General features: G+C 42.3%; 1 protein-coding gene across 12 annotated transcripts in view; it reads right to left on the bottom strand.

The window, feature by feature from the left end:
* The window catches only part of anks1b (ankyrin repeat and sterile alpha motif domain containing 1B), a 965,528-nt gene that overhangs the window by 121,402 nt on the left and 819,639 nt on the right, over nucleotides 1-24,487 (bottom strand). For all 12 annotated transcript variants that reach the window (XM_070897439.1, XM_070897440.1, XM_070897444.1 and 9 more), the window contains 3 exons: nucleotides 13,076-13,740; nucleotides 9,847-9,919; nucleotides 6,594-6,700 (listed from right to left, as the gene is read on the bottom strand). In XM_070897439.1, the coding sequence (XP_070753540.1) occupies nucleotides 6,594-6,700; nucleotides 9,847-9,919; nucleotides 13,076-13,740 (845 nt within the window). The remainder of the gene's footprint in view (nucleotides 1-6,593; nucleotides 6,701-9,846; nucleotides 9,920-13,075; nucleotides 13,741-24,487) is intronic.

The following is a 24,487-nucleotide window of genomic DNA, read 5'->3' as shown; positions in this document are numbered from 1 at the left end:
TAGCTTGGAAGGATCCGGATGCATAGAATGAAAGTGCAGTTGTAACTTCACTTCAACTGACAAAGCAGTCCTCCTGACATTTCTAGGTTGCAGGTCTGCTTTTACTAACTTACAGATCTCAGTTACAACTTCTGACACAGTCTGCATCACTCGGGTGCAGGTACGAATGCCTGTCTCGATAAACCCGAGGTGGGTAACCCAGCACCCTATGGGCTCTGAGGTTCCTCATGCGATGACGTTGAATCAATTGTCTCCTCCGCAGCACCATGATGCAGAAGGCTCGCACAAGGTATGGCATTGTCAGTATTGCCCCCGTGCTTAAATGTTACCTTTGCAAGAAGCTCAAAGTGGCAGGAAGGCACGACTGGTTCTTTGTTCTCTCTCCCCAAGGTCTGTATGGACCACACCCAGGTCTGAGCAAGGGCAGTGACTGTGAATCCCGCCCCATCATTCCCCAACCCTCCCGGGCTCATTGCAGTCTTGTGACTTTTTCCGATCGCGTTCAACAGCACCTTCCACCCCCCCCGACACCACCCCCCCCCCCAAGCCCCGACCTCAAATCCCCCCGATCTTTTTTGATGCCTAGTGCAGTCCTCCGATCACCACCTCCCCCCACACCCCGGGCTTGTTTTGCAGCCACGCCCTGAGCCCGTGTCCAGGCGCGGGCCGATTCTGCCGGCCGACACTCCGACCCTCCAGCCCTGTGCGAAGGTGAGTTAAAAAAAAATGAAAAGTTCAGAATTCCATCAAACTTCCATCTACTCCATATTAAGGTTAAAAAAAAAATCTTTATTATGCATATTTAAAGTGTTCTTATCTCCCTCCAAAACTTCGATGAAAAACAATGGCGTCTTTTTGCGCTGCTTTCTCTTAACTCACCAGGAGGTTTTCCGGGAGTGGCCAGATACGCCGACCTAGGATCAATTTTTTGGGGGCAAACTTTGAAAAATGATCAAAACTGTTGTAGACATGAGGTAACAACCCCTGTGACGTAAAAAAAAACTAACCTAAAAAAATCGTAACTAACTCAGTTACACTAGTGCAGATTCCTTGGGGAAACTTTAATTTAAAAACTTACGCCAAAAAAAGCGCCGTGCACCAAAAAAAGGGCACAAATGACCGGGAAAAATTGAGCCCTTGGTCTTGATATGTATTCTATTTTATGTTAAGATTATTTGGTTCACTGTAAATAATTTTATTTCAGGAGCTTGAATGAACATTAGTTTCCTGGTGAGATTTAGGTGAGAAGTAGTCCCCTTCATAATGCTAATATATTACGGTGGGGGAGTTCCACCAGCTGGCACACAGTAGAAATGCGATGACTGCACTCATACAAGTCGTCACAGCTTGATATCCAATCATTGTAGCTTTCAGGAGCCACCTGTTGGATAAAGTCCGTGTGCCATAAATTCTTTCCATGCATCCTTGCTGCAAGCAGGAAGTCTTATGACAGATATGGCAACATGCTGGCTACTTGGAGAACACCAAGTCAAAGAAGGAGATATTAGGAGAGGTGACTAAATGTTTGGTTGAAGAGGTGGGTTTTAAGGAGGGATCTAAAAGAAAATAGGGCTTGGAGAGGCAGAGTGGTTTAGGGAGGGAAGTCCAGAGTGTAGGACTTCGGTGGCTGAAGACATAACCTCCAATGATAGGGCAAAGGGAGCAGGCGATGCATAAGATGTCAGAGTTGGATGAACGCAGAGTTCCCGGAGGGTTGTACGGCTGAAAGAAGTTAGAGAGTGAGGAGTGAGGCCATGCCGGATTTTAAACATGAGGATGTGAATTAAGTTAAAAATTGGGTGCTTGACGATCATATTATTCTATGTGCTGAAACTTTTCCAATCAGTATATATTTAACAATGTAAAACATATAAAGCCTGGAAGTTTTTCTTCCTTAAATTCCAAATATTCTCGTTTGTTCGGAAAGTTAATTGTGTTATTGCCAATGGCTACGTTTTGTAAATAGCTGCTGCTCATTAAACATTTAAATGCATTAATTTTGTCCCCTCTGGCACACTGGAATGATTATGAACTTCGGCTTGCTGCATCACTGAAATGCCAAGTCGAGAGAAAAGGCTTATTAAAACCTGACGCTAATCATTATAGTGTGCCTGATACAATGCATGCAGAATGAAAAACAAAACTGCAGAGGGCTCTTTCTCCCTGCTGTATTGCCTTTGCAAACAGGAATGGAAAAGCACAGGGGCCGGAAATCATATCTGAGGAGAACATGTGACCCTCAACAAAGTAATTTAAAAAGTACAATAGTTTGGCCATTACTGGCCCTACCCCAATCTGATAATGGCCAGCCACTCATTCTCCTATTTTTGGCATTACACAATGAATCGCTAATTCTGCCAATATTTACTGTATCTGTACCACTGACAGTGAAACGCTAACAACTTTATTTTCACCACACTGACAGGTTCACTCTGTGGGTCTGCATGGATTGCTCACTTATAACATGGACATTTAGCCCCTTCAGTGCTGATAATGACTACAATGTTGTATTAGATAGACAACTTAAAGACATAATTCCACTACACCATTAATCTCTACTAGTATTTAACAGATACAATAAAGGAAACTGCTGAACTGATCATCTGTGTCCCAAGTGCGCAGGTCCACTAGCTAGCTGCCAGTAGCTTGTGTTCATTTGCAATCTGAAGTGAAGGTATACTTCTTCAAATCTGCTGTGCACTCTGAGCTGACAATGTCTCCATTGTTGTTGATACATGCTGCATCGTTGTCATTTACAGAAGACAGAGATCAGTCTCAACTCTTCAACAGCTGAATAGAAACAGGTATTTGTTCTAACAGAAAAGGCTAAAAATATTGAAGTGTGCAAGAGAAGAAGTGAATAAATGCAGGCTAGTGACATCCTAAAAGGGACGCGAATTGAGTTTTCATTGATCTTTCAAACATCGAGGCGAGCTTCACTCTTTTAGATTGTACGAGAGGCTCAGTAATTAGAAGAGAGAGGGATGCCCGCAAACAAAAGGAAATGCTTATTAACCAAGAAGGGTGAAAGCATTTGAAGTGTTTTGAAGAAAAAAAAACAGGCAAATGTCATTGCTGAAACCTTTATTTATACAAAAAAATTCCCGTCCCTCTCATTTCCCCAGCAAATGAAAGTTATTGGTCAGGTGTATAGAGAAAAAACAACTGCAAGAAGGAAGAATATTCTGAATTCAACTCGTGCTCGACAAGCACTGGAACAACTGATTATTTTTCCTTCAATTGTTTAAATTTCTTATAAATGATTTCAGTTAGTGGTGATGAGAGAAGCACTGAACTGATTCTCCTGTCCCATACATACACACCATCCGCCAGAAAACAATCTCAATCAAATATTCCAAACAGCAAAAGACTTTTTAAGCACAGTATCGACACCAACTTTTACTTTAAAAATTCTATGCTTTAATTATAATGTAATTGCTCTGTTTTCTTTTACAGTAGAGAGCATAGGAGAAATGACACGTTAGAATCATTTTAGAAATTTGATTTGGTAATGCTCTCTCAGTATCAAATTGTTCATCTCTTAATCAAATTGTTCATCTCTTAATCTAATCTGTGTTGCGCAGTGGCTGGAATATGAGATGTTTCTCAGTTGGTCCAAGGACTTTTAATAGCTAGGGATTAATAAATGCATGAGGGCAAATCCCTTATTTAATTTGGCAAATAATAAGTGATGAATAAAAAAGTAATCACTGGAGGATATAGTATTCACAGGTGCACGTGAATACAGAGATGCAAGTTGAAATAAGTCCCTCAGTTTACTTTGACAATGCTATGTCTATTGCATGTAACAATGAGATTACATTGGGATATAAGAAAACATGACAAGCTCAGAAGCTGGTCAGGGTACTGATGCTTTAGATATGGGGTTAATTAAATGGAATTCCATAGCAAAGATAGAAAGAAAAATTGCAAATGCTGGAAATTTGAAATAAAAACCTAAGTGCTGGAAACGCACAGCAGGTCCCGACAGTACCTGAAGAGAGAAAAGGTTTCTTCCTGATAGAAACCCTTCACCAAAATCTATTTTTTTCTTATTATTGTGATTCACAAATGCAAAGAGACAGTCTCCAGTGCTCCAACTTTTAGAACAATCAGTATCTGATGATACCTCTCAATAAGTTTACTTAAAAGCATTTTTAACGAGATGCTGCAAGGTAAACTTTTTCAGTTTGATTTCCTTTATTTATAACTAAGGGTGAAGTGTTAGTGCACATCACCATGAAAATACCTCACCTTCAAGGTACTGAGGTGAGAAGCTGATGTATATGGGTGGGTGGGCAGAAGAAAAACAACTCAGTAGAAATAGTGTTCACCAAAGTAGAGATGGGGAAGGGGAATTAAAAACAATTTAGATCATCAGTTAGGAAATACTGTAATGTTGATACAATCCTGATGTAATTTTCAAAATGTTGATATATTAACAAACATTGTATAAACAACAAACTGAGGGATTTATTTCCATCTGCTTCAAGTCAGTCATTCTTTTTCACTTTTTCCCCCCATAATAAAAAGTGCATCAATATTTTGTCTGGATCAATTAAGCCCCCAAATCCTAACTTTTTCTGTCAACTAAAAACTGATTCACTTGAAGCAGGTGGAAAGAAATCAAGGGTTATGGGTCAAATGCAGATAAAAGTTGAGGAACAGATCAGCTTGATGGCCTGGTTGAATTGTGGAACAGGTTTGAGGCACTAAATGGCCTACTTATGTTCCTATGTTTATTGTCTTATATATAATATATAAATATTTTATTACATTGGGAAAAAATGAACATTACAGTAACGATTTCTGCTAGAGGTGAACACTACTTCTGTTTTCATATTTCTCATGAAATCGTTTTAACAATAAGTAATTTTAATTATCATATTGTAAAGAAGAACCTATGAATGAAGTTCAAATATTTCTCCATAGGACACAGAATTTTGTCTTGAGTTTTTACTGAGTCAAATCTGATCGCTGTAGTCGGCTACCCACAATTTAAAAAATATATTAATTTGTGTCACACAATGAACACACGGCTTTCCAAAGTGACAAAACTTACCTCGACAGAAACACTGCAAATTATTGTTAAATACACCAACTATGAGTAACCTGAAAGGAATGGATGACCTTACAGAGCTGAAGCACAACTCATTGTCCAAAATCTCAACAGTTTACCTTTGGTATTTTTACCAACACAACAGCAAAACTGGGACATTATTGATTCATCACCTAAATATAATTAACACATAATTCTCTGCTGAGCTCTGAGCAGAGGCTATTGTGTAATGGGAGATGTTTCTTTCTGGTTAATCTTTGGGTTTGAAAGAATTAATAACATATCAAGAAATTAGACTTAACATTCAAAATGACACAAAATGCACTGTTGAGAGGAATAAACCATCACCATTTGAGAACCAACAACAAATATCCTTCCACTGTAATGACATAAATAAACTGTAGAATTCTAATTCTACCCCATCAACAAGATAAACACACAAAAACTAACATTCAATTCTGCATTAATCCAATTTATCTACATCCATTTTAAAAATAAATCCTGGTTTTAAGCTCAGTGTGGGTAGGAAAGATTATAATGTAGGCATTTTTTCAGTGATTGACACTCCCTATAAGAAATAGCTAATTATAGCAGGTCTCCTAGTAACTACAATAATTGCTTTTCTCTCTAGCTGAAAATCACCACATATTTCTATGAGTGAAAATAAATTACAAAATTGACTTCTGCAAAGCAGGTAGGAGAGAAATTACTGCCTCTCTACAGGCATTTGACAAACATACCTCCCTTTGTGACTCAGACAGGTAACTTCTACACTGTTTTAAACACAAATCGTATTGATCAGAACTGATCTTGAGTTATCAAAGTTCCATTTTTATAGAAACTTTTATTTTGCCAAAGAATTTAGAAGAGAAATTCTAAAATGTTACAACAATCTTTAAAACCTAATAATTTTTGGCCATTCAAAATCTCGCGTGTCTTACTATTTTCATGACTGTATCTTTTTAGGTAGCTACAGACAGCAAAACTTTTAAGTTTAAGCAACACTTACAGAGAGTTCATTTTCAACTCTCCCACAGCTATTAGAACTACCATAATTATAGCAGTTGCATATGTATATTTACAAAATAATTTATTTTCAGAAACTAAACTCGAAATGTTTTCTAGCCCCTTTGGAGTTCAAGACATGATACATAGTTACAAAACAAATACAAACACACTCACACACAGGGAAAAAGCTTCAAGATCCAACCAAAGCTTTCATGTTAGACTGCACAGGCATATCAGTTATGCCGCAATGGAAACTGATAAATCCATCAGGGTTATTTATAGTCAAACTGATGCTTCCTTCTGTCCCTTTTGAATGGGTAGTTAGAGCTTTACAATATTACATTTAATGGCCACACAGGTCCACAGTTGCTGAGGCAATAGTACAACGGATGCAGGTCATAATATAGTTGGACAGAGAAAAAGAGAAAGGTTGGGGGGGGGGTGGGGTGGGGGGGTGATAAGAATAGCATGGTTTTGAGAAAACATCAACTGTTCATGCGCAAAAATTAAACAGAAGGTAGCTTACCATGAACTGGATGTTGTCAAATCCGTTTGCCAGCAGGTGGTTCTCATACTGGGGGAGTCCTATGCTCTCCAGCCACCGTCCCACAGTCTGAAATACAACTCTGGGTCCTGTAAGAGGTTGAAGGGGAAGCCGCTTCAGTAGTGACATGCCATCAATCCGGTAATAGGGGCATTCCGAGGTTGAGAGGTGGCATTGCCACATCGTATTCCTCGGAATGTGACTGTCGAATGAGCCCGCCAGCTTGATAGCTTTTGTGGTGCACAACTCTATTGTCAATATTATTCTCTGTAGCTTGGTTAAATACTGGAACGCTTCTCACAGCCAGCAGGTATTAGAACAAGATGTGGGTCCAGCATGCCAAGGTGTCTATATATATATATATATGTATAGTACTCTGTCTAAAGAATACATGAGAGAGAGAATATTAAGAGCAGGCTGGTCCCTGAACGTGTGAATGTCGCAGTTCTCCACGGTAAGCACTGCTCTGCCAGCAGCTAGGATTCTTTTTATCAAGTACTCCCACACTCATCAGTATGCTGTACCATGCTCCATGCTCCCCCCACCCCCCCTCTCCTGTTCATTGCCCAGCCCAGGCTACACCTCACAGTCTCTATAAAGGCCATCAGAAAGCCAGATTTCTTTGTCTGCTAGCTGTAATTCTGCTGCTGATGTAGATGCTGATGCTGTTTCCTCCTACACACACACACATACGCCAACCTTGAATGATGAGTTCAGTTAAAACAAATGCAGGAAATACCACTGTACAAAATTCTTTCGTCTGCTTGCTGTAAGTGCTACTGCTTTGTCCTACATGCAAGACTGAAACCTCCAGTCCTGAATATCATGTTCAAACAATATCACAGTTCAACACACTTTCAGCAAAAATACTAAAACTTTTAAATGCAAGAAACATTTTCAAATGTTTTATGGATGGAGTAAAAGAAGATGCTTGCAGTTACACCAAGAGAGTTTTGAAGAACCTTTTTAACAATTAATTCAAACTAATATTTGTGGCCTCAAATAAATCTTCACAAACCTAAGTTGAGAGTATTCATGTTAACAGCTTTTCAGACCTCTGTTTTAATTGTCATAAAGCACATCACACTCCGTCAGAACTACCTTTCTACAAGCCCATGACAGATCCACAAACTACATATCCAATTGAACTATGACCTCATTATACTTTCATATATTCTCTCATTATTCTTCGTCATTAAAGGGAGATTGTAGTTATTTTGGGAAGGGCAGGTGAATGCAGCAGCTGCAATGAATATGATGTGTAAGAATGTTTTCTTGATGCAGTGATAAATAATATTACAGAATAAAAAGACAGCTTTTTCATCCAATAGCAATTACTTGCATTTTATATAGCACCTTTAACATGAAAAAACGTTCCCAAGCACTTCATGGAGGCATTATCAGAAAACGAACTGCTGCCTACTCAAAGAAGGTGATATTAGGACAGGTGACCAGAAGTTTTTGAGGAGGGGTGTTGACAGGGATGAGGGAGGTGGAAAGACAGAGAGGTTTAGGGAGGGAATTACTGAGCATCAAGCCTACAGCTGCCAATGATGGGGTGAAAAGGAGAGGAGAATGCACAAGAAGCCAGGGTCAAATAACAGAATGTTTGGGAATGGGTCTGTCAGGCTGGACGTGGTTACGGAGATAGGCAGGAGTGAGGCCATGAAGGGATTTAAAACAATAATGGGAACTGGGGATCAATGTAGGTCAACGAGGACAAGGATGATGGCAAGTGGGACTTGGCATGGGTTAGGTATCGGCAAGAAACCTTTAATCCTAATCATAGAATGATACAGCACAGAAGGAGGCCATTCAGCCCATCGTGCCTGTGCCAGCACTTTGATAGAACTATCTAATTAGTCCAACTCCCCACTCTTTCCCCAAAGCCCTGTAAATTTGTCCCTTTCAAGTATTTATCCAATTCCCTTTTGAAAGTTACTATTGAATCTGCTTCCACCAATGTTTCAGGCAGTGCGTTCCAGATCACAACAACTTGCTACATAAAAAATGTTTACTCATGTCGCCCCTGGTTCTTTTGCTAATCATCTTAAATCTGTGTCCTTTGGTTACCAAACTTTTTGCCATTGGAAACAGCGTCTCCTTATTTACTCTTATCAAAACCGTTCACGATTTTGAACACCTCGATCAAATCTCCTCTTAATCTTCTCTACTCTAAGGAGCACAGCCCCAGTTTCTCCGGCTTTCCACATAACTGAAGTCCCACATCCCTGGTACCATTCTAGTAAATTTCTTCTGCATCCTCTCCAATGCCTTGACATCCTTCCTAAAATGTGGTGCCCAGAATTTAGCACAATACTCAGCTGAGGACTGAACCAGTGTTTTATAAATATTTAGCATAACTTTCTTGCTTTTGTACTCCATGCCTTTGGTTATAAAGCCAAGGATCTCGTATGCTTTTTTAACAGCCTTCTCAACTTGTCCTGACACCTTCAAATATTTATGTGCATACACCCCCGGTAACTCTGTTCCTGAACCCCTATAAAATTGTACCATTTAGTTTTTTTTGCCTCTCCTCATTCTTCACACCAAAATGTATCACTTCACACTTCTCTGTATTAAATTTCATCTGCCATGTATCAGCCCATTTCACTAGTCTCTCTTTGTCCCCTTGAAGTCTGTTACTATCCTTCTCATTGTTTATTACATTTCTTAGTTTCATATCATCTACAAATTTTGAAATTAGGCCCTGTATGCCCACGTCCAGGTCATTAATATATATAAAAAAAAGCAGAAGTCCTAATACTGACCCCTGGGGAATACCACTTTATATTTCCCTCCAGTCTGAAAAACAACCATTCACCATTACTGTCTGCTTTCTGTCCCTTAGATAGTTCTGTATCCACGCTGCCACTGTCCCTTTAATCTCATTGGATCTAATTTTGCAAACAAGTCTATTATGTGGTTCTTTGTAAAATACCTTTGGAAGTACACATACACATCATCAACCGCACTACCCTCATCAATCCTCTTTGTTACTTCATCAAAGGACTCAATCAAATCCATGCTGACTTTCATTTATTAGCCCATACTTTTCCGAATGATGCACACTGTTAATAGAGGCCCAGGAAGAAAACACTTCCACTAAACTGAGTTAATAAGACTATATAAATAGCCACTCTGACAAGAATCTTATTATTCATCAGCCACAAATACTTTTTTTAATGAATTTCATGAAAAGGTGATTGTGTGGACGTAAAATGTTGTTCCTTACCTGAAGCATCATCATGCTTTCCTTTCAGACCAATATTGATTCCAGCTCCTATGGAGCTCATAATTTTATCAATCTGCAAAGAACATAGTAAGAACCATTAATCTCTAAACAGCTGCTTCCCAGCTCATCCTTACCAGAGTTTCAACACCTGCAGAATCAACGTCTCTGTTCTGATTAAGCTCACCATGGGATCCATTACAACTGTTTGCTCAGCTGCAGCCTTAGTTACACTCCTGTTCTCAAAAAATCCAGAAAGCAATTATATCTCGATTCGTAGAAAGGGAAAGTTGCACATACAAACGGAAAATAATTCATGACCAAAATTCTCATTACTTGACCATTTCTATAATCTATTTACAATATAAAAAAACTATTCTTCCCATCGTGCTAGCTATGTTGTTAATTAATCCTGGAAGCCAAAAAGACTACTTATGTTTGAAATCCAGTGATCAATTCAGAAGTAAGTAAAATCGGCTTCCATTACTGTTGTAAACAATCCTCTGGTTACAGACAGTACTTCAAGTGACGGAGGGCATTACGCAAGCCAAAAGGTTGCAAGAATGGACGTCAAAGCTGGTCGACACTATAGAGCTGGATTTTTAACAGCCTTGTGCCGGGTCTAACGACGGTATTTCGCCATTTTGGGCGGAAAATGGTACGGTGGGAAATTCTCTGAAGCCTTGCATCGGCGATTTTAAAATCTCACTGGGGAGCAGATCGCCAGCGTGCCTGACTGGAAAATGCACTTTCACCCGATATTTGGCTCAGCGATGACCCGTAGATGGGGAGGGAAAAACGCTGAGGAAAAACCTGTCGGTGCAGCCCTTGGAACGGCTGTAGGTATAAAACCCTGCAAAAACGGTAAGTTAAAGTTTTTATTTGAAAATTCTTTTGCAGTGATTCGCTAGAAAAGTGTCTTGTGAAAGTTTTGTGATTTTTAATTTTTTGTTTTTTGGAAAAAGAAATGTTGTGTTTTCCTCCCTCCCTAGGCCCAACTCGCAGTGGTATCGGCCTTGGAGAAAAGTTGCAGAAAATTTGCGGTTTGCGTCACGAATCTTCGTGCAACGCCGATTTTTCTCACCAGGCACTATTGTTCCCCTTTTTCCCCGAATGTTTGACTCAAAATCATAACGGAGTCATATCATAGCGGCTTTTTTTACTGCCAAAAAAATGCTGTGACCCAAATCCGAATTTCTAGCCCAATAACTCACTTGTCTCCTGTTGGATGACTTTCATGAGCTTATAAACAAATCACTAGATGTGAGTAAGGGAAACTCTGGCTCACTAAACTCATATTTCAGCATCTATTCGCTGATAATGAAGCAGTGGGCACACATGTAGCAGATACAATTTAATATGAAGAGGTGTGAGGTAATTCAATTTGGGAGGAAAAACAAGGAATGTGAATTTACCCTCAATGGAAAGACATAGAAGGGTGTGGATAAACAGAGGCATGTAGGCATCCAAATATTTAATTCCCTGAAAGTGCAGGTAGATAAAGCTATGGAAGAAGCCAACAGTATTCTAGATTATATAAATAGGGTCATAAATGACTAGAGCAAAGTAACAATAAATTTATACAAAGTTCTGACTGAGCAATTGTTAGAGTTGTGTGTGTGTGGCTTTGGGCACCCCATTACTGAAAGGACATTAGAGCCAAAGAAAGAGCATGCAATCTAGATTCATGAGGATTTTACAGGTGTGGGAAATGAGACTTGGGATCCTGATACTGTTTATACTGAAAGCTAAGAGGAGATTTAGTGTTTTTAAAATTATGAAGAGGTTTGATAGGCTGAAGAAAGAAAGACTATTTCCTCTGGTTAGGGGATCAGTGATGAGGGTTCATCAATTTAAAATTGTCTCGAAGAGAGGGAGGAGTGAGATCTGAAGCAATGTCTTTACTCAATGTATTATTGGAACATGAAATGCTTTCCCACAGGGAATAATTGCATCTTTTAAGGGAGACTTGGAGAAAAAGAAGAAGAGGAGGATGTAAGGCTATGGGGAAGCAGGGCAGTGGATTAGTTTTTGAGTTGTTCCAGCAATGAGCCAACACAGGAACTATGGGTGAAATGACCCCCTTCTGTGCTGTAAACTTCGATGGTTGAGATGGGAAGAAGTCTGCAATGTTGAATCTCATACCCTTTTGGATGGAAGAGGTTGCAATATTGTCAGTAACAACCTGAAGTATTCTGGCTAGGGTAATGGAATTGCTGAAATCATCACTATAGAGAAAACTGAAGTCAACCAAGTCTCAAACTCGTCATAACAGCAACTATTTTTCACATTTCCTGCAAGTTATCAAAACATCTGAAATCACGATTGGAAATAAATTAACTTGAAATCTGAATACTTAACAAGTAAAGTTACTCAAATACAGTGATTTATTGAATACATTAATTGAACACATTGCAGTGAGGGTGCCAAGGTTGGGAATGCTTTTACATTTTTTGTCATCTAGTGGGAGCACACATCCTTAACCAGGTACAGGTTGGGCGAACCATCAAATGCTGAGTAAAGCTCCTTCAACTCTGCCCCACAAATGTGCGCTACGCTCAACTCAGAATAGCACCTGTTATACGAGTGTGATTTCTCCCACAACCTGCTGGCTTTTCGCAATGAGACTGTCATGCCATATACTTTTACATCCACAGAGAACTGAACTGATATTACCCAAACTGATGTTGAATAGAAATACACAGCCAACAACCAGGAGACTTTCAGCCTATCAGTCTGGGCTAGAGTAGAATCCAGGTCCCAGGGGTGAAAAGATAGTGTGTGCTAACTGACCCTACTACGCAGTCCTTCACAAAATGTTTCTTTAAGAATAACTGCTATTCCTAAAAAAGTCATTTCCATTTTTCATTTCAGGATAAAATTAAATAAACATTTGGTGAGGGACTGCGTTAAAATCTGGATTATTAAATGATTAACTTCCTAACATATAGGTGCCCAAGCAGGTATACAATGGACTCTGCATGCTACGTTCTGCCAAGCTGGTTTATCAGCACTGTTAATAATACATGAGCAAGTATGGTTTATTTGGTGGACAGTGCAGTATGGGCTTCAGTTTACTGCATTAGTTGTGTAACATGCTGCAAGGAATTTGACATCACTCACTTATCTATTTGATGATTTTTGTTGCCATTGCTTTAATAATCTCAAGACAAATCACAATTTAAACACTACTGACGTTTGGAACAGATGGCGATTTCATAATAACTCTTACCTCTTCCCATTCAGCTGTGAAAGATGGTGTTCGTTCCAGACATCTTCCCGTGCATTGTTTGCTTTCTTTAAAGTAGTTTGATACAGACTCACAGCGACTGCTCCTCGATTCTTCCTCAATCGGTGAACAAGTAATAAGGTTGGAATCCGACTTTGAAATGTTTCTGGCTAATTGCAATTCAAGAAGTGTCTTTCCTCCAGATCTTAGCCGTCCTAAAGTGCATGCCCTGTCCTCAAAGCCAAGCTTCTCTCCTGTGCTGGTTATCCAGTGATCGTTATTCCGAAAAGTTCTGGTGCTGACAAATGTGTCACTATCATTCTGGTTCACTTTTGTGTGGAAAATGGTCTTATAAACAACTTGCGGTTTGCTTTCTCTGTTTAATATTGATGCATTACTGACAGTTTGCAGCCTTTGTGCCTCGTTTGTTTCATCTGGACACTGTAGTGAATTTGCTTTAATTAAATTTGCCTCCTGAGTTGGCTCTTTGATTCTCAAGGCGTTGTCATTGCTGAACTCCTTGTTTGCTTTAGTGTACAGTTGATAAGGATTCTCTGGAGATTCACAGGCTGGGGAAGAGCCATGCAGCAGACCTGCAAACTGCGCAGGGATGTGTCCATCGTGGAGTTCCTCTTCCGCAGAGGCTTCACGTTGGCAAAGACTCTCCTCTGGCAAAGACAGGACAAGAAGTTAGTAATTACAGCTTAAATACAAAGAATGAATGAAAGGAAAGTTGTGCTTAATTAAAATGGAGGTATTCCTATTGAATGCTTTCTTCTGCAATAAGAAAAAGAACAATTTACCAATCTCTCCCTCACGCTACTGGGTGAGAACATTTTTCTTGCAGCCGTGGAACTGATAATACTGGTGAACATTTCATTTTTATTGCATCGGTCACAGAGTGAAGAATTTCTGAAGCGAGCCTCACAGAACTGAAAGATTTCACTTCTGCTTGAGCTCCACAACATATTGAATTTATACATTTGAAATGCTCCAACTTTATTTCATAGAAACAATGGCCCCAAGTTTCGACATGATTTGCTCCTGATTTTTAGGAGCAACTGGTGTAGAACGGAGTATCTTAGAAATCGGAATTCTCGCCATTTAGTTTGCTCCAGTTCTAGTCAGTTGGAACAGTTTCACTTTGGAACAGAATTTTTTTTCAAAAGGGGACGTGTCCGGCCACTTCTGCCTGTTTTCAAAGTTTCGTCAGTGAAAACTTACTCCAAACTAACTTAGAATGGAGTAAGTGAAGATTTTTGTACACTCGTAAAAACCTTGTCTACACTTTAGAAAATCAGGCGTAGTTTACAAATCAGGCGTAGGAAATGGGGGTGGGGGGTTTTAAAGGGAAGTTTACAAACATTAAACACTTCAGTTTTACAAATAAAGAGCCATCATCAATAATAAATGATAAATACATCAATAAATCAACCAATAAATCAATCAAAAAAAATTAATAAGGAATCATTTTTTTTTAAAATCAATAAATAAAACATTTTCTACTTACCGACTGCAGCACCGGGAGCCCTCCAACAGCGTGCTGGGATGCCCCCCCCCCCCCCGCCCCACCACCCAGTGTGTCTCTGTCAGTGTCTTTATCTCTCTGTCTGTCTGTCTGTCTGTGTGTGTCTCTCATTTTCTGTCTGTCAGTGTCTGTGTTTCTGACCGCGAGGGGAGGGGGAGGAGGGGGGTTAGAGGGAGAGAGAGGGGGAGCTGAGGGAGGGAAGGGGGAGGGATGGGGGAGAAGGGGGAGGGATGGGGGAGAAGGGGGAGGGATGGGGGAGAAGGGGGAGGGGGGGAGAAGGGGGGGAGAAGGGGAGGGGGGAGAAGGGGGGAGGGGGGGAGGAGGACAAGGGGGGAGGGGGAGGAGGAGAAGGGGGGAAAGGAGGAGAAGGGGGAGAAAGAAGGAGATGGGGGAAAGGAGATGGGGGGGGAAAGGAGATGGGCGGGGGAAAGGAGATGGGGGAGAAAGGAGATAGGGGGGAAAGGAGATGGGGGGGAAGGAGATGGGGGGGGCAAGGAGATGGGGGAGGGGAAAGGAGATGGGGAGGGGAAAGGAGATGGGGGGAGGGAAAGGAGAAGGGGGAGGGAAAGGAGAAGGGGGAGGGAGGCTGAATGGGCCCGAGACTTCGGGCAGGGCCCGTCCCCAGCACCAGATTTACAGGTAGGTGACGTTGGGTCGGGTCGGGGGGGTGGTGGGAGGGAGGTTGGTTCGGTACGGGTCGGGGGGAGGGGGAGGTCAGGTCGGGTCCAGTCCGGGGGCGGGGGCGGGGGCAGGGGGGGGGGAGGGGGAAGCGGGAGTCGGGTCGAGTCCAATCCGGGGGGTCGGGTCGGGTCAGGTCCGGTCCAGGGGAGGGGGGGGGGGGAAGCGGGAGTCGGGTCAGTGTCGGGGTCGGGTCCGGTCCAGGGGCCGGGGGGAAGCGGGAGTTGGGTCGGGTCCGGTCCGGGGACGGGGGGAGGCGGGAGTCGGGTCGGTGTCTGGGTCGGTCCAGGGGTGGGGGGAAGCAGGAGTCGGGTCGGTGTCGGTCCAGGGGCGGGGGGAAGCGGGAGTCGGGTCAGGTCCAGTCCGGGGGCGGGGAAGGGGGGGGAGCGGGAGACGGGTCGATGTCGGGGTCCGGTCCGGAGGCGGGAAGCGGGAGTCGAGTCGGGTCGGGAGGAAGCAGGAGCTGGCCGTGGGAGGAGCCTTATGCACACAGCCCCAGTGAGGCCATTGGGCCAGGGCGAGGGGCTGCGTGCTTCGGGCCCCTCCCACGCAGTTTTGGGCGCCTGGAGCTACTGCACATGCGCGCCCACTGTAGCGCGCATGTGCAGAGGTCCTGGCACTGTTTTCAGCGCAGGGACCTAGCTCCGCCCCCTACAGCTCGTGCTGCGCTGCGCCGAGCTGCAAACGACCTGCAGGGAGCTGGAGAATCTGGAAGTTTTTTTTAGACGCACTTTGTGGCGCGAAAAACGGGCGTCCAGGTCGGGACTGCGCCGTTCTAGGCGCGGCTCGAAACTTGGGCCCATAGAAAGTAGGTGCAGGAGTGGGCCATTCGACCCTTCGAGCCTTCGCCACCATTCAATATGATCATGGCTGATCATGCAACTTCAGTACTCCATTCCTGCTTTCTCTCCATACCCCTTGATCCCTTTAGCCTTAAGGGCCATATCTAACTCCCTTTTGAATATATCTAACGAACTGGCATCTACAACTTTCTGTGGTACAGAATTCCACAGGTTCACAATTCTCTGCGTGAAGAAGTTTCTCCTCATCTCGGTCTTAAATGGCTTACCCCTTATCCTAAGACTGTGTTCCCTGGTTCTAGACTTCCCCAACATCGGGAACATTCTTCCTGCATCTAACTTGTCCAATTCCGTCAGAATGTTATATGTTTCTATGAAATCCCCTCTCATTCGTCTAAATTCTAGTGAATATAAGCCTAGTCGATCCAGTCTTTCTTCATTTGTCAGTCCTGTCATCCCGGGAATCAGTCTGGTGAACCTTCGCTGCACTCCCTCAATAGCAAGAATGTCCTTCCTCAGATTAGGAGACCAAAACTGTACACAATATTCAAGGTGTGGCCTCTCAAGGCCCTATACAACTGCAGTAATACCTCCCTGCTCCTATACTCAAATCCCCTACTTCTGAAGGTCAACATGCCATTTGCCTTCTTCACCGCCTGCTGTACTTGCATGTCAACTTTCAATGACTGATGTACCATGACACCCAGGTCTCATTGCACCTCCCCTTTTCCTAATCTGTCACTATTCAGGTAATATTCTGCCTTCCTGTTTTTGCTACCTAAGTGGATAACCTCACATTTATCTACATTATACTGCATCTACCAAGCATTAGCCCACTCACCTAACCTGTCCAAGTCACCCTGCAGCCTCTTAGCATCCTCCTCACAGCTCATACTGCCACCCAGCTTAGTGTCATCTGCAAACTTGGAGATATTACATTCAATTCCTTCATCTAAATCATTAATGTATATTGTAAATAGCTGGGGTCCCAGCACTGAACCTTGCGGTACCCCACTAGTCACTGCCTGCTATTCTGAAAAGGACCCGTTTATTCCTACTCTTTGCGTCCTGTCTGTCAACCAGTTCTCTATCCACGTCAATACATTACCCCCAATATCATGTGCTTTAATTTTGCACACTAATCTCTTGGGTGGGACCTTATCAAAAGCCTTTTGAAAGTCCAAATACACCACATCCACTGGTTCTCCCTTGTCCACTCTCCTAGTTACATCCTCAAAAAATTCTAGAAGATTTGTCAAGCATGATTTCCCTTTCATAAATCCATGCTGACTTGGACCGATCCTGTCACTGCTTTCCAAATGCGCTGCTATTATATCTTTAATAATTGATTCTAACATTTTCCCCACTACCGATGTCAGGCTAACCGGTCTATAATTCCCTGTTTTCTCTCTTCCTCCTTTTTTAAAAAGTGGGGTTACATTAGCTACCCTCCAATCCATAGGAATTGATCCTGAGTCTATAGAATGTTGGAAAATGACCACCAATGCATCCACTATTTCTAGGGCCACTTCCTTAAGTACTCTGGGATGCAGACTATCAGGCCCTGGGGATTTATCGGCCTTCAATCCCATCAATTTCCCTAACACAATTTCCTGGCTAATAAGGATTTCCTTCAGTTCCTCCTTCTCGCTAGACCCTCGGTCCCCTAGTATTTCTGGAAGGTTATCTGTGTCTTCCTTAGTGAAGACAGAACCAAAAAAATGTGTTCAATTGGTCTGCCATCTCTTTGTTTCCCATTATAAATTCCCCTGATTCTGACTGCAAGGGACCTACATTAGTCTTCACTAATCTTTTTCTCTTCACATATCTTTAGAAGCTTTTGCAGTCAGTTTTTATGTTTCCTGCAAGCTTACTCTCTCATACTCTATTTTCCCCCTCCTAATGAAACCCTTTGTCCTCCTCTGCTGAATTTTACATTTCTCCCAGTCCTCAGGTTTGCTGGCCAATTTATATGCCTCTTCCTTGGATTTAACACTATCCCTAATTTCCCTTGTTAGCCACAGTTGAGCCACCTTCCCCATTTTATTTTTACGCCAGACAGGGATGTACAATTGTTGAAGTTCATCCATGTGATCTTTAAATGTCTGCCATTACCTATCCACCGTCAACCGTTTCAGTATCCTTCGCCAATCTATCCTAGCCAATTCACATCTCATATCATCGAAGTTACCTTTCTTTAAGTTCAGGACCCTAGTCTCTGAATTAACTGCGTCACTCTCTATCTTAATGAAGAATTCTACCATATTATGGTCACTCTTTCCCACGGGGCCTCGCACAACAAGATTGCTAATTAATCCTCTCTCATTACACAACACCCAGTCGAGGATGGCTAGCTTTCTAGTTGGTTCCTTGACATATTGGTCTAGAAAACCATCCCTTATACACTCCAGGAAATCTTCCTCTACTGGTATTGCTACCAGTTTGGTTAGCCCAATCTATATGTAGATTAAAGTCACCCATGATAACTGCTGTATCTTTATTGCAACGCATCCCTAATTTCCTGTTTGATGCCATCCCCAACCTCACTATTACTGTTTCGTGACCTGTACAAAACTCCCACCAGCGTTTTCTGCCCTTTGATGTTCCGCAGCTCTACCCATACAGATTCCACATTATCCAAGCTAATGTCCTTCCTTACTATTGCGTTAATCTCCTCTTTAACCAGCAACGCAACCTCACCTCCTTCTCCTTTCTGTCTATCCTTCCTGAATATTGAATACTTCTGGATGTTGAGTTCCCAGCCTTGGTCACCCTGGAGCCATGTCTCCGTAATCCCAATTATATCATATCCGTTAACAGCTATCTGCGCAGTTAATTCATCCACCTTATTACGAATGCTCCTCGCATTGAGACACAGAGCCTTCAGATTTGATTTTTTAAACACTCTTTGTACTTTTAGAATTATGTTGTAATGTGGCCCTTTTTGATTTTTGCCTTTGATTTTTATGCCCTCCACTTTTCCTTATCTTCTTTATACCTTTTGCTTCTGCCCCCATTTTACTTCCCTCTGTCTCCCTGCTTGGATTCCCATCCCCCTGCCATATTAGTTTAAACCCTCCATAATACCTCTAGTATAACCCGAGTATAGCACTAGGAAACACTCCCCCTAGGACATCGGTTCCTGTCCTGCCCAGGTGCAGACCATCCGGTTTGCACTGGTCCCAGCTCCCCCAGAACCGGTTCCAATGTCCCAGGAATTTGAATCCCTCCGTCTTGCACCATTCCTCAAGCCACGTATTCATCGTAATTGTCCTGCTATTTCTTCTCTTCAACAGACCCCTTATAACATTTTGGAATAGGATGAGAATATATGAAAGAATCCTATACATTACGCTTCACAAACACAATCTTCTCACATTGAGAAGAGATTAAGAATGTTTCCAGCAGTGGCCAATATTAAATAAAAGAAAGAATCTGATGATGGGAGTGGGTTGCTTGTACTAATAAAGATTCTACAGGAACTTTTGAGCTGAACTGAACCAATCAATAAATGAAGCCGGTTGCTTGTATGATGCAAGCCCTGTCCCAACACTCTTTATTCATGCGTGTTACCAACGGCAGCTTCCAGTGACAGGCTCATGCACTGAGAAAAATAAAAATAAACCATATATGTGTAGTGAATGGGATATAGTGTCCCTCAGGGTTATACTAGAAGTATTACAGAATGCCCATTGTACACTCCTGGACTCTCTGTGAGATAGAAAAACGACATTGACAGACGACAACAACAACTTGCATTTATATAGTGACTGTAACAAAGAACTGTCCCCAGATGCGTCACAAATCGACGTAGCGAAATGGATAGCAAACTAACAAGGAAGACGGATGACTGTAAGCTTGCTTGAAGAGATGGTTCTTGAGAAGACTTTTAAAAGTGTGGGGGGAGGGGGGGGGAGTGAAGTAGGTGAGGTGGAGAGGCAGAGAAGTTTTGGGAGGGAATTCCAGAGAATTGGACCAAGGTGTCTAAATGCTCTGCCACCAATGCTGGGTGAAGGCAGAGAAAAAGAGTGTTCAGGAAGAAATCTAATGCTGCAGGAGATTACAGAAGTAGTGCAGTAGTAGAGGCATTTATAGATGAGGATTTAAAATACAATGCATTCAGGGACCAGAAGCCAGTGTAGGGTAGTGAGAAGTGGGCGATGTGGGACTTAGTGCCAGATGGGATATGTGCAGCACAATTTTGAACAAGTTGGTGTTTCTGGAGGGTGGAGGAAGGAAAACCACCAAAGAGGGTGTGTGAAGCTGACAAAAGCAGGATCTAATCATTATGATAGTAGAGGAACAGAGGCGGTTAAAATGTAAGGGGTGGAAATAACCAGTTGGGGTGATGGGTCGAATGTGGGTTGAACAGGATGTCAAGTACTGGCTCAGTCTGAGAGCATAGTCAGGGAGGAAGATGGATTCTGTGCAAAGGAGCAGAGATTATGGCATGGACCAAAAATGATGGCTTCAATGCTTCTAATGTTGGGACTCATCCAAAATTTGATGTTGGACAAGCAGTCTGACAATATGGAAGCAATTAAGGGGTTGTGAGAAGTGGCGGAGAGGTATAGCTACATAGAAAGAACAAAAGGGAAGGCAGGAGTGATTTCATGACAAAAAGAATTATGGTGCAAGGCAAGAGGGGGTGGTAATAGGTCAAGTAAAGAAACAAAAGATGGTCCAGAGGAACTGCAACTGGCAACAGCAGAATCATTACCAGCACCGGCTATGTGAAAAATGGGAGCAGTGATCTGGTTATGAGCTGAAATTGTTGAACTTTGAGTCTGGAAGGTTGTAAAGTGCCTAACTGAAAGATGGGGTGCTGTTCCTCAAGCTTCAGTAGAACAGTATAGGAGCTGAGGACAGAGGTGTCAGGGTGGGAGTGGATTGGAGAGTTAAAATGGCAAGCGACTGGAAGCTCTGGGTCACGCTTGTGAACTGAATAAAGATGTTCAGCATAGCTATCACCCAATCTGCGTTTGGTCTCCCCAATTAAGAGACTGCATCGTGAGCAGAAATACACGATACTAAATTGGAAGTACAACAAATAAATTGCTGTTTCACCTAGAAGGAATGTTTGGGGCCCTGGAAAGTGGGAAGAGAAGAGGTGAAAGGGCAAGTGTTGCATCTCCTGCACTTGCGCGAGAAGGTGCTGTGAGAAGGGGAGGCGGTGTTGGGAATGATTGAAGAGTGGACCAGGGTGGCACGGAGGGAACGTTCTCTTCGGGGGATGTAGGAGACGGTGTCGGAGAATTGGCATTCCGCCTCCACAAGGTAGTGGTCTGTTCGCCAAACAACAATAGCGCCACCTTCGTCAGCCAGTTTAATGATAATGTCAGGGTTGGAACAGGAATGCTGATATTTCAGAGGGAGGCTAGACTGAGTGAGGGGAATAGAGAAATTTAGACAGCCGATGTCACGCTGGCAGTTCCCAATGAAAAGATCGAGAGGCAAAAAGGCCAGAGGGAGGATTCCAGATTGAATGAGAATTCTTAAGATGGGAGAAAGGATCCACTGTGCAGGGAAAAGACTCCTGGCCAAAGAAGTGGGTGCGGACTCAAAGGGTTCAGCGTCGCACCGAACTCAAAATTTATTTTGAGGCGGATGAAGCAGAGGCCTTTGCTGAGGACTGGTCATTCGGGGTCAGAGAAGGGAATGCCAGAGGGAATAGTGAAAATACATCAAAGGGGGAAGTCAGAAGGAGAGATGGGGTCAGAGAAAAATAGTAATACACTATTTTAACTTCCAGTGATACTTCTAACTTTTTATGAGACCAAAATGACAAAATGTACATTTTTACAGTCCTGTTTCAGCATCCTTTAAACTGTGTCCTAATAGGGCAATCTCAAAGACAGAATGAAGTATCTTGAACATGACACAATTTGGTGTGCAAAGGTTTACACAACCTCCAAAGCACACCCAGGAACTGCTAACTGATGTAACCAATGCATCATATGTCCCTTTTAATGACTAGTTACCAGAACAATCAACGTAGTCTGCTTTTTCACTGAAAGCTGGTGCTATTCTCAGCTAATGTCTCGTGAGAAAAGACGGTTTGCATTTTAGCCATAGATAGTACAAAATCTTTTACATGATCTCGTTATAAAATCTAGTTATAAAAGGAAATAAAACCCCACACTTTTATCATTTGCAGCTGGATGGAGTTTACGTTTTTCCACATAAGCCACTTTTGCATTTGCAATTCAAGATGAGTAAGCCTGCTGCATAATATATACTTGGGCGCCTCAAATTTCAAGGTGGATGGCACGATAGCATCGTGCTGAAAGCAGATATACATTGTGGAGCCAACACTGAATCTCCAAGATTTGGGACGGCAGTTGCTGGAAGCCAGTGCCTGGGTACAGAATAGGTGTTCCTATATCCAGGACTCAGTGCCCCCTGGGTTTTGTGTTGTATACAGGCAAGCAGCTGCTACTGAAGTTCTGCACCTCCAGCTGCTGGAAGCATTGCTCAATGAGCTATGGTGTCTGTCCATGTGTGGTCAGGAACACATTCACACATTTTGTAGTGAGATTTACTACTCATCCTGCTGCTAATGAGAAACCTCTGATACCTGCTGTCCCAGCAAGGCTCAAATCACACTAGTCAATTGTCATACAAACAATTAAAAAAAAATTATTCATTGGACGTGTGCATCGCTGGCAAGACCAGCACTTATTGCCCATCCTTAATTGCCCCTGAGAAGGTGGTGGTGAACCGCCTTATACAACTGAATGGCTTGCTGGGCCATTTCAGAAGGCAGTTAAGAGTCAACCACATTGCTGTGCGTCTAGAGTCACATAGCGGCCAGACCGGGTAAGGGCAGCAGATTTCCTTCCTTAAATTAGTGAACCAGGTGCGTTTTTATGACAATCCGATAGTTTCATGGTCACCATTACGGATACTAGCTTTCTGTTCCAGATTTTTAAAAATCTAATTAACTAAATTTAATATCCCCAGCTGCTGTGGTGGGATTTGAACTCATGTCCCCAAATCATTAGTCCAGTAACATAACTACTATGCCACCATACCCGTTAGTAACTATACTCCTTGGGGGATTTAATCAGATTGTCTTTGGGGTTGACGTCACTCCAAGATGACATGTATGACGATGAAGATTTGGAATCAGCTGGAAACAGAAAGCAAAAGTGGCCAGAATTCGCACCTATTCACACTTGGGGGGATGGAATGTACAGTGGTCAAAGTTCCATTAGAGTGGGAGAGGAAAGACAGGGGGAGAGAGAGGAGATAAGACAAAGGGGAGGTGGGGGGGAAGAGTAAGGGAAAAAGAGAGCGGGAGAGAGAGAGAAAAAGAAACACAGTTGCCGTTCTGTGGCCCAGACCAGTGAGGTGAGCTGGGAGCAGGTCTGGGAAGATGTGGCATGTCTGATTACCATTATATTCTGGTCACTGCCTATTCCCAAGAGCCATAGATTTTCTTAAGGGCCAATCAGCTCATTACAACTAATAGGGCCATAAAGTCATGCCATTTCCACGAACCACCTTGCTGGAAGGCAATCTGGATTGAATGGGCTAATCAGATGTGATAAAAGGTGACTTTAGCTTGATATTTAAACAATAGATAGAGGTAGATTGTTTGGTCTTCTCAGGCTAACTGTGATTGGTTTGCATAATATACTACAAACTTTAAAACTATTTTTCTTCTCATATCAAATGAAATAGTTATATATTTTTTTGTAAGAACTTCTAATTTCTCAAGGACAACACTTTCTGAAATATATAACTATTGTCACTGATGCAAACAGTGAGAAATATCACATTTAGGGTATAATGCATTATGTTCTCATTAAGTTATCTATAGATAACTTAGATAAGCTCTGTAAATGGTCTGATAGAAATTTTACAATGATTACATTCTTGACCTTGTTCTATGTTCCTAAGCAACTGAATAGAAGTTTTGCAAGAGGTAGTTTAGTAAATTTCCAATTATATCAGAAATGCAGGCACAACAATTATAAATCGAGCAAATACAGAAAAAAAACACTTAGCACATTCATATGACATTCCTCTGTGTGCTATTTTAGTCGAGGTGTTAATGCACAAGTCGAATCTGTTTTGTTTTAAAGTTCAAAAAGATGAAGGCAATGCAAGGCAGTGCCTTTTGCTTTATTCAATCCTGTCGCAGTTTATTCATTTGCCATATTTTGTGACGCCAAATTATTAAGCGCTGCAATGAAGCTCAACGCAAGCTCAAGGAACAGCACCTCATCTTTCGTTTAGGCACTTTACAGTCTTCTGGACTCAACATCGAGCTCAACAATTTCAGAGCATCTGACCATCTTTGGCTCCCTTTCCCCACCCCCATCTTAGGTTTTTTTCTTCTTTCTTCTCTTTGTCTATAATGGCAGCTGGTCATTACTACGCCATTCACACACTATCCAGATT

Source organism: Pristiophorus japonicus, chromosome 13, assembly GCF_044704955.1.
Source record: "Pristiophorus japonicus isolate sPriJap1 chromosome 13, sPriJap1.hap1, whole genome shotgun sequence".
NCBI lineage: Eukaryota > Metazoa > Chordata > Chondrichthyes > Pristiophoridae > Pristiophorus > Pristiophorus japonicus.
This window is presented reverse-complemented; position numbering and strand designations above follow the sequence as displayed.